The sequence below is a fragment of the Amblyomma maculatum genome, chromosome 7 (assembly GCF_055883805.1).
Source record: "Amblyomma maculatum isolate TAMU_Amacu chromosome 7, ASM5588380v1, whole genome shotgun sequence".
Classification (NCBI taxonomy): Eukaryota; Metazoa; Arthropoda; class Arachnida; order Ixodida; family Ixodidae; genus Amblyomma; species Amblyomma maculatum.
The window spans coordinates 8,150,833-8,161,394 of NC_139350.1; the positions used below are offsets into that span (position 1 = coordinate 8,150,833).

The window sequence follows — 10,562 nt, forward strand, 5'->3', positions numbered from 1 at the left end:
ACCAATAGAAGGCCTGCGCAAGTCCCCCTATCCACTAGTTCTACGTCACGGCACTGAGATCTGGGGATAGATCGGCGGCGCCGAGCGCAAGCGTACGCAACAAGGCGAACTATAGCGACTCGGCCTTAGTGTGCGTGTTTTCGATCTGTGTTTGCTGTGTTCCTAATCCGAGCTACATAGACGCTTGCGAGCAAGGTTCCTACAATGCTTGTGTGCTGTTGTGCACCAAACTGTCGCTCTAACTACGCCAATGAATCCAGAGCGCCCGTGTACAAGTTTCCGTCGGACTCGGCTCAAAATGCAGCGTGGACAAAGACTGTGCCGCGGAAAGACCACACCGATGAAGTGCACTGTGGTAAGAAAGCGTTCTTGTTTGATTCCTGATACTCGTGCTGCTATTGACCACTATCTGATTTAGCACAGTATATTAATGCGTAGGCGCGCTCATACCGAGTACACAATTCTTACAGCACAGCTACTAATAATCGACCAGCATTCCCTGTTATGAGGGCGGAACAAAATTGTTTTGAAACCTAAACTATTTTCTTATGGAAAAACGTTTACTTCGCTAGCGGCCACGTGGTCGTAGTTGCCGTATTAAATGACTGATGTAAAGCCGACTTAGCTGCTGGCTGCGTTAATATATTGACGAAAATGACTGCTCCCGCTACGCAGCTTTTTTTTTGTATTTACGTTACAGCTTTGTGACCGACACTTCCGTGAAAGCGACTTAGTAGTCACGACAAGCTACACCAAGTGTTATTAAAGTCTTGATATTATTGTTCAGTGACTTGCCGCAACGCTCTTGCATTAGAAAAAATCACCAGGCGGACGAGGACAACGGTGCCTGTTCTGCACACATCGACGGACTTGAACTATTCCTGTATTCAGAGTTGACGCAGCGTGTGGCCTCCGTTCATTGGCACTGGAGCTCACACTTTCAGCTAGGAACAGGGAAGAATTTTGCAGCTTTCACCTCATCTGTATCTTCGCCTTGCACACTACATAGCGCGTCGCGAAGGAACACTGCTGTGCCGTCAATGGCTCTGTGTTGCATTTACAAACCAATGCTCTCCAGACGGGAATGGCCGAAAGCACTGCTTGTAAAAGATGTGGCTGCGAAGAGACGATCGGTCATTTCTTGTGTGGGTGCCTTGTTTTTTCGAGCGAAAGAAACGCCGTGTTGTGCTTTGAACCGCCTCGATCCTCGCCTTGTGACGCAGGTTAGGATCCTCGGTCCGACTTCGCTCAAGACAAGGCATTGTTTTGTTACTGCGATTGGCTTGAGTGACAAATTGTTAATGCTTTGTTGCTCAGCCCTCTTCTCATTTTTATCTCCTGATTCCTCTTCCTCATTGCAGGGCAGGCAACCGGAGTACTGCTCTGAGTAATAACTCTGCCTACCATCCTCATCGTTATCTATCAATAAATGTGCTCTCAGATGAAATTTTGTGCGTTTTAATGTTTATTGAAATAATTCTGAATAAGGGCGAAACTTTCTCGCAACTTCACTTCTGCTATTAAAATATTTGACAGGTGGATTGTATCAAACTGCTCGTATTTAAAAAAACTGGCAATATTCGATAACACAGCTAAAACAAGTGTCACCCGATGCTAGAAACTAAATATTTCAAAAGGTAGCTCCAAGAGCAACGCAGAATAAAACAAAATGAGAAGGGTTCAACGCTGCTGAACCGAATATGGAGCGAAAGCATTAAGTGCGGGTGACCGAGCGTTCTTCTTCTTCGTCTTCTTCGCGGCTGTTCAAGGTCATTCGTGACTGCAGTCACGGAATACGCGACGGGGCCGAAACCTGGCGCAGTATTGCTTTTAGCAATAAAACGCTACCGCGTAGGATGAAGCCGACTTTCAGGGTGGTGCCACTGCGATGACATCACATAACCTTGCGCAGGCCTTGTAGTTGGCTAGGTGATGTGGTCAGTACCCGCTAACAGAACGCATTAAAAATTTCATGCATGTCACGCCAACAAAACTAGAAAAAAACGTTCATGAAACGAAGTTTCGATCAAAATATCAATATCGGCTGAACACAAGTTATTAACTGAAGACAGATTGTTACGTACACTGCACACATTCGCAAAAAAAAAAGAAAAATGGCTTTGCAACCGGACATGTTGGTTTGCAAACCACTAGCGGCGCATGAACGACCCGTGGTGTTTTGCATGGAGTCCTAAATAGTCGATGGGTGCCTGTCAGCCCTAAAACGACTGTCGGCCAAGTCTACTTCAAAAACATGATCGCTTGTCGAACAGCAGACCTATTTTTTCAGACCTATTGTCGAACAGCAGACCTAGGAGCGCTCGCGCTAGGCCCGCGAACATTCATTAAAAAACGTCATCTACCATCGCCATCGGTCATGTTCTGTCTCCTGTCTTTATCGGCTTACCGCTTCGTAACATTTGGTTGGGGGTGCGGCGTACGGCATCCCCATCCTCGCCTTGGAGCATCGAGGCCATCTTCAAGCCGGGACCATCACCGAGGGCCCAGGGACATCGCCGAGCAGCTTCGCCCCAGCCTTCAAGCCCAGACCTAAACAATTACCACCGCTCAGCCCCCAGCCCGGACCTGAAGACAAGGAGAAGAGACATACCGATCAGAACCGAGATGAAGGACCCGAAAGACCCGAATGACCCCAAGGAACCGATGGACGCGAACACGCAACCCCCGCCCAAGCTGCCCGACGTGACCTCGAGCCATCGGTCCCATGGATTCCGGTGAGGGATGGTTGACAGCTCCAAGGGAGGCGAATCACCCACGCATCAGACATCGTACCGCCAAGCCGTTCTATTCTTCCTTCTTCCTCTTCTTCTTCAAGCATCCAGACACGCCCATCATCATGCCATAAAATCGTTAACATCCACGATCGGGACGATCGCTCGGTGGCCCCGGGTCATGTTACGGACGACAAGGGAGAAGAAGCGGGCAGTGGCGCGGGCAGGAGCGCTCGTGCTAGGCCCGCGAACATTCATTAAAAAACGTCATCTACCATCGCCATCGGTCATGTTCTGTCTCCTGTCTTCATCGGCTTGCCGCTTCGTAACAATATGTATGTACAGTCGTGAGCAAAAGTGGTATACAACACTCAGCTGGGGGCGGAGCTTGAGAAAACTGCCTCCCAAATTTATCTAGCAACAGCTGTCTAAGATCAAGATAATAGTGGCGATGCCCCATTGTATCCACATCCTTGTGTCTGCGTCGCTGTCTCTTGCTAGATGGTATTTCGATGCAGTTTTTCCGAGCTCTGTCACTGACTGAGTGTTGTATACCACTTCTGCTCACGACTGTACATTCGGCTTCCTCGCAATAAGTACTTCCTTTCAAAAGCCTTCGCGAATATTTTGTGGAACTGGTGCGTCACTGGAGAAAAGCCTTCACTGATCACCAGCTTTAAACATGGAGCACTGCGAAAAAAGAAACCTTTATCTTAATTTGGGGGCGTCTAATTTCACAATCCGTATTCCTCCGTTGAAAATTGAGCACGATGAAAAATTCCGAGAGCGCTGTGGAATCTACACTGCATAAATGCGAAATCCAGAGCATTGCTGCTACATACGATGCATTACGTTTGCTTTCATTATTATCATGAACTAAATTTCCCGTAATTATCATTGCTAATGTCAGCATTGCCATTATAACTAACTGCAACGTCACTGTGATCTCTACTATCATCCTCAAGACAGACGAGGAAAATCATCTGAACAATCATCCGAGCCATCTAGGCCGACGTACATAAATCAAAATGAACACTGTACCTTTAAAGGGACAGAACACTGGCCAAAATATGTCATGAGATTATGGTGGAGATGAAAAGGCCTTGCCTCACATAACACAGATCGAGCACTACAATATCAAAGAAAAGAAGCTTTACAATTTTAATTTGCCATTGAAAATCATATGAAAAAAACTGAGGCGCTACCTAGCAAAGAAAACCTATAAAATTTGGTGTAGTACCCCACGTGACTACATGTCAGCAAAATATCGGTGATTTTCGCAAGTGCACACTGTTTTATCGCTTCTAGGGGTGCTTGTCATAATTATATTTTGCGCTCTCTCCACTGCGTTCTTAAATAAAAAACACCCCTCCATTTGCGCCACACTGATTCGCACAGAAATAGGCATGCTTTTAAGATTTGCCACTAGATGGCGCCACATCGTTTGAAATTCCTTGAATGAAGCGATGATAGCAACCAGTAAAACTTTCGTCGACGAGGCGTGCGTTGTTGTGCCGTAACAACCTTGAGTGTAAAACTGAAAAGGACGTAAGTCTGAGCAAAATATGTCGAATTACTGCTGGCGAGTGAAATTTATATTTGTTTCGGTACGTCTTTTTGTCGACCACCAGTCGTCATCGCGGTCGCTGCTCATAGTTCACAGCATCGCACTACATAAAAACAGGCGCACGCACTGCTCGAAAAATTCCTGGTAAAAATTTTCCATGGCGTTTCTACCAAAACCGTTATGGAATCGAAAATTTTAGACATCAATCTTCACATTGCGCCGAAAAAAATGTGAGACCTAAATTTCAGTGTTCTGTCTCTTTGAGTGCCATTTGAATATTCAGACAGTTTGGAGAACATTTTGTAAGGAGTACACTTTACACTCTTGTCAGCATGTTATACAGTGTTTTTCTTGATTAACAGGCCCTTTTGAATATTGTGTACGGTAATAGAATCAGTAATAAAGCCTAATGTTTCATTTGAGCTGCTGCAAAAGATTTGCGCGAACTGCACAGAAGAGCAAATATCAATAGCGCTATACTATTTTACACTATCCGCCGGCATTGATACCACCTTCATGTCATCACCTACTGCTAACATAGCACAGTGGTAGAGTTGGTACCGCATTGTGAAGCAAAAAAAAAGCGTAACTAAAACGGATGAGCACGAGTGACACATACAGGCGCTGAACTCGCAACTGGCTATTTTTGCTGGTCCCTCGTCTCAGTCGCCTGCTGTTTCACTATTTTGTATTCCAGTTATCCCGATATATCTCAGGTTATTCTGCTCTTAGGGAAAGTTTATACAAGAAGCAAAAATTTACATCTCGAATTCCCGCGACGTAAGCCCAATATTCGCTATAGCGATTGCGCCTTGCGTAGGGGTTTCAGCCAGTATTTTCGCGCCCTCTTGTCGCCCATAGAATATCGCATGTATGTCCATAGCATTATTTTTTGCTGCAGATTACAGCGCAGTAGTAACAGGGACGAGACGAGAAGAAAGCAAACGCAAGCGCTGTCTGACAACTGTATTTTGTCGTCCTGGACCAGGTGAGACCTGTTAGCGACGTCAGAGATTGTATCGAGGCTCATGGTGCCGTTCGTTTTCAAAATGCCTCAGTCGGGATGGTTAGTAGGTTCTTGAGACCTGAATTCCACCTTTACACAGTTCGGAGACCATATTGTGTCTGGACGAAAATTTCCAATTGGTTTTGCGGCGCGCCCATCTTGAGCGATAAATTCCTTGCTCTCCGGGACCGCAAGATACGGAACCGATGCGCTGAGTTTGGAATTAAGTCTTTAGGTTAGTTGACGATTATCTCGGGAGCCTGAGTTGCGTAAACACTCGAGCGTCCGAAGTTTAAACAACGTTTGCAGATGCCTGCGACCGTTGACGGTGACTCTCGCGCGCCCGGCAGGCGGCCACATTAGGTTCTTAGGTTTAGGACTGTATATACTTTGGCTATGAACACGTTTTCTGGGCCATGTGAGCCTAGGAGTAACAAGCCAGTCCTCCCGTATGCCTCACGCACACGAAGAGAGTAGAGATAATCATTGTGAAGTTGTGCTTCGTGAGTGCTCTTGAGAAGACATGTGAGCACCGCAATAAAGAAGCCTTCCAGGGCCAAGTGCGCTGTCTGGAGCGAGCCAGATATCTACCCCATCTCCTAACTTCTGTTATGGAGATCATGTTTAAACAATTGCGAAAGGGACCCACCACAAATGAAAGTCGAACTAAGGTAGGTGTTGTACCATACTTACATGTGTTGGCACACAAACTTGAACAGACAGAAAATAGAGCGGTCGTCGATATTTCTTTCTCTGCCCCAAAGATACTGCATCAGCTGTGTAAAGGTGCAAATTTCGGCAGCGAACGTGAGCCCGACTACCTGACGAGGGACCGTCTGCGTCTCGTAGATCGCGAAAAAGATGGGGTGTAATCGATTCTGCTGGCGTGCTGCAACATCTACATAGGATATCCATGGAGGTGCCTGAACACAAGAGGGCAGCAACATAAAAAAAAAATCTGAGAGACCCAAAATCAGGGGAACATTCCTTACTGCGAGGGCTGCACCCCTGCTCTTGAACGGACAGCTACTCTTCGCTAGTGTTGGGACACCACCGCAAGGGTGATAGCAGAGGCTCTAGCGATCTCAAAATGAACAGATAAATGTGTAGATAAACAGTCTATGCGCGTTTGTGCAACTGAAATGTAATTTCTGAATGCCAGTGATAAGATGAAATATTGGAGGAACAGAAGACAATTGCGATAATCATGCCACGGATGCGTGATGTGTTGGTTCTTCGTTTTGGACTTTGTGTCTATATAATCTGGTTCAGGGCAATAAAATAGATTTCTCAGCGCTTGTATATGCGTTCTTCTTGTCTTGTCTCTGTTACTACTGCGCGGAAACGTCCAGTATGTAATACCAACTAGACAGCCACTATGTTTTAAGCATTATCTACTGCATACTAAAATGCAGTCTTGATATCATAGCGATTAGTTATGACTCAACAGATGAACAGGACTCGTAACGGGTAAAAATATAAATGGCACGGCTAGCGGCATCGAGGTACTTGCCCAACAAACACGAGGGTAGAAGATGAAGTGTCCTACTCAACGGTTCTACGCGTTTGATAACGCCTTCTGAGCCTGCAACGAGCGCAGCAGCATTACTTTGTCCCTACGTACGCGTCATAAAGTACAAAATTCCTTTACATATCCGGCGTACGTAATCACCCTTGAAAGAATTGCGTCCTCTTGCATCGCGGAGACCGACCATTTCGCTGCTTAAAAGGCGCAGCATAGCGCCATCACCATCACTCGAATGATCAGGCATCGCTACCGTGTTCACCTGGCAGCACCTTCGGAATGTGGACGGCGCGGCTGAATGGCGGCCCGAAGGGGGATCATCATAGTGCCGTCTTCATCAACGGCAGGGCCTACTCGCTCTGCAGTTACCACACGTACGAGGCGCATCGCCTAAGGTACGCCGTCGACGTCCTGATCTTCGACCCCATGTCGTGCCAGTGGAGTAACATGCCGACGATATTGTCTCCGTGCGGTGGGCCGAAGAACATTATCCGTCACGCCATTGTTGCATACGGCAACTGCGCATACGTGTGGGGCAGCCCGCACAGTTCAGCACCACGCCCCATCCTTTATCGCTTGGACACTAGCAACATGACGTGGAGCCGCCCGACGGTATTTGGTGCGTCGCCAACATCGTTTAACGGCATCTCAGCTTGCGTGGTTGGCAACCGGTTGCACATATTTGGTTCCTTCTATCGTTCTGCAGAAGTGCACTTCCTTGATCTGGATACGATGCATTGGCATCTGCTCTCCATCAGGGGAGAGGCCCCTGAGGACCGCTCCTACCACACTGCATCTCTCATTGGAACCCGAGTATACCTGTGGGGCGGCTACCGAGCAGACCCTTCGCACCCTTCTCGTTTCGTTTGCGACAACTCCCTGCAATATCTGGAAACAACAACCTCGACTTGGGAGTGCCCGCAGGTACAAGGCGTGCCCCCTGCAGCTCGGAAAGGGCATTCAGCCTTCGTGCACGACGGAGAGCTGTACATTTTTGGAGGGTACGACCCACTACGGAACACTTATTTTGCCGACATCCATAAGTACAACCCCGAGATGTGTTGCTGGATCGAAGTGAAGCCATACGGGTCGGGCCCGTCTCCCAGGTACGCGCATGGCTGCTTCACTGTAGATGAAATGGTGTTCATTTTCGGTGGCTTTGGCCCGGCAGCCAGCCACGAGCAGGAGGAGGCAGTGGCAGATTTGTACGGTTTGCGCTTATTGAAACCGACACTGCAAAACAAGTGCCTACTTGCAGTCATCGCTGCAAGGAAAAATGCCACAAAGTTACCATCCCTGATCAAAAAAATGATCAACGATATCACCTCGCTTTCTGCGTCGCCACAAGACTGTCGCTAAACGTGAAGCAAAGAAGCACCTTCGACGAAGCCATGGGGTGGCGTGGTGCTAGCTGCTATTTGCATTCATTTCTTTGCAATAAACGTTTTTTTCTAATGTAAAAAAAATTGCTTTGGCGCTCAATTTTCACGTAAAATGCTTTAACGTTTTGTTTGTATTTACGCCGCATAGATGTAAACATAACAAATAATCACATAATAACAGGCTACATGTTTTTTAGGAAGGTTCGCTACTAATTTATCTCTGAGGGCGTGGCTGATTATTGCACTCCGTCGCACCCGTTATCCTTTTCTTGACGCAGCGACTCATCTGTCTGGATGGCGTCCATGGATCTGCTTGCTATTCGACGACAAATTTTATTCGCTTAGTTACTACAGGAAGCCACAAGTTTTTAACTTGCTTCCACATACCCACCTGTAGGTTTATTCTTCAAAATTTCACCCAAAACACAATTTGGCCAGTCGTTTCCATGTTATTCGGATAACAAACCGAACAGTCACCTTCGTATGAGATTACCATTAAAATCCCTTAGTGTTTGGACATGGGGTCCTATGGAAGGCAGTCAACAGCATGTTAGTCAAAGCAAAACATTTTCGTTGAAACTGGGCATTGTACCTCCGAAGCATCCTGCAGTTCAGGAGTTCACCTCCTGTTTATAAAAGAAATCTACTGTACAAATAAAATCGAGAAGAAACACCGCTCTCAAGGAAGCATCTATGGGCCACGCTCTTTGAGCTGGAACGTAGCATTAGTGCTCCCCTGCGATTCATACATGACAGAGAAAGCACTATTATGAATTACAAAAATGCAAGCACACCTTTACCTGACGCGAAACAAGCAGCTGACCAAGTATGTTGCGCTGCCGGGTAAAGAAACAACTGACCGCGCAGCTTTTTTGGAAGGCAAGTTACAGGTCCGTGTTGAAATTGGCTGTCATGTTCTTGAGCTGCATTAATGAACAAATGCATGGCTCTCATTCTGACGTAATTTGAACTTCTATTCGAACAGCATGATCGAAGGCACACCCAGCCGGACCAAGCCAAGCAGCCGATTTATTCTGCGGTCACCCAAAGGCGCAATCCGTTCTTTCGGTTGCTCATCCAGCGTTTTGCACTTAACTTGCAAGCGATTATTTATTTATGTGCAGAAGTTACAAAAAACAAAAAACAAAGCCCTGCAAGCACCAATATCAAGCTTTTTAAGAGGACTCAAACCATAACACATATTTTATATTGTAAACTACGTTTGCCCCTGAAGAGGACAGTAGTTATCGCAAAAGCAGTTTCTTACAGTCCGGTACCCGAATACGGAAGGCTATTCATGCTCGGTTTTAACTCCTTTTGTTCTGACAGAACTGCGATTAAGCCTCAAATCACTTTGTGCACATAATATCCCAGGATGCCTTTTTAGTTTGAAAGTGCTGAGTTAGAATGCAACGCCAACCACTTGCACGTAGCCTACTCAGTGACTTATCAAACACTGCACCGTATTCCAAGTACACTTCATATGTCTTAACACGTTCTCCGTCTTGTGGTGACAGGCATCGCTTGCAGCTACGCTATCTGCGCTTTTACACACACAGCGTCATTGACAGCAGGAGCTGAATTACAGACGGCTCACAATCACCCTATCGGCCAGCTACGACCTGGCGTTTTTGCATCAGTAGCGTTTTTTGCGTCATCGACGGCTGCGATTTACGTCGTGAATATGCTTGAAGTGATGACCACGGGGTGAATGTGAGCGTTGGTTCTGTGCAACGTTGGTTCTGCGCGGCGAGATTCGCTCACATCTTGTTTGCCAGCGCTCACAAAGGGAAAATGGCGGCGATCTATGCGGCGGCCGGTGTTCTCGTGAGGCGGTAGCGGCGGCGCCCCGACGCGATCATCGCCGAAGGATGGTGTACGAAGGCCGTTTGACAAGACGGGTGAAGATGGTTTAAAAAAAAAATTAAAGGTGGCTTAGCTCCGCTATGCCTGAATATACATAGCGAAAAGCAGTGACTATTTTGGGATCAGAAGAAGTTAACTTGTCCAGTCTTCTGCGCCGTTCGCCAGCAGCTAAACTCTCCTTGGCTTTCATATCGAGCGCGTCTAAGTTCACCGGCGTTCTATAATTGGTTTACAGGAAAGGAAAGGCGCAGCATCTGTCACTCGCGGAAGGCAAGAAGCGCCGCCCGGCGGAGTTGGAGCGCACTCGTTCCCACTTGGTCCTTATATCTGACGGCAGATGGGTGACGTCGCATCCTTGACGTCACCCTAATTGAGTGACTTTGGTACTTTCAAATTGCGCGCCAATCGCAGTATCTGTCACTCGCGGAATCCCGCTATCATCATCACGGTAGACTAGCGGAATTACGAAAAATGCTTCACGACC

At 47.1% G+C, this 10,562-nt stretch overlaps 1 protein-coding gene across 1 annotated transcript; it reads left to right on the forward strand.

The window, feature by feature from the left end:
• The first annotated feature begins 7,109 nt into the window (after nt 1-7,109).
• LOC146182679 (kelch domain-containing protein 3-like) lies at nt 7,110-8,189 on the forward strand. The gene has a single exon (XM_084609579.1). The coding sequence runs from the start codon at nt 7,110-7,112 to the stop codon at nt 8,187-8,189; it is 1,080 nt and encodes a 359-aa protein (XP_084465705.1).
• Nucleotides 8,190-10,562: the final 2,373 nt, after the last annotated feature.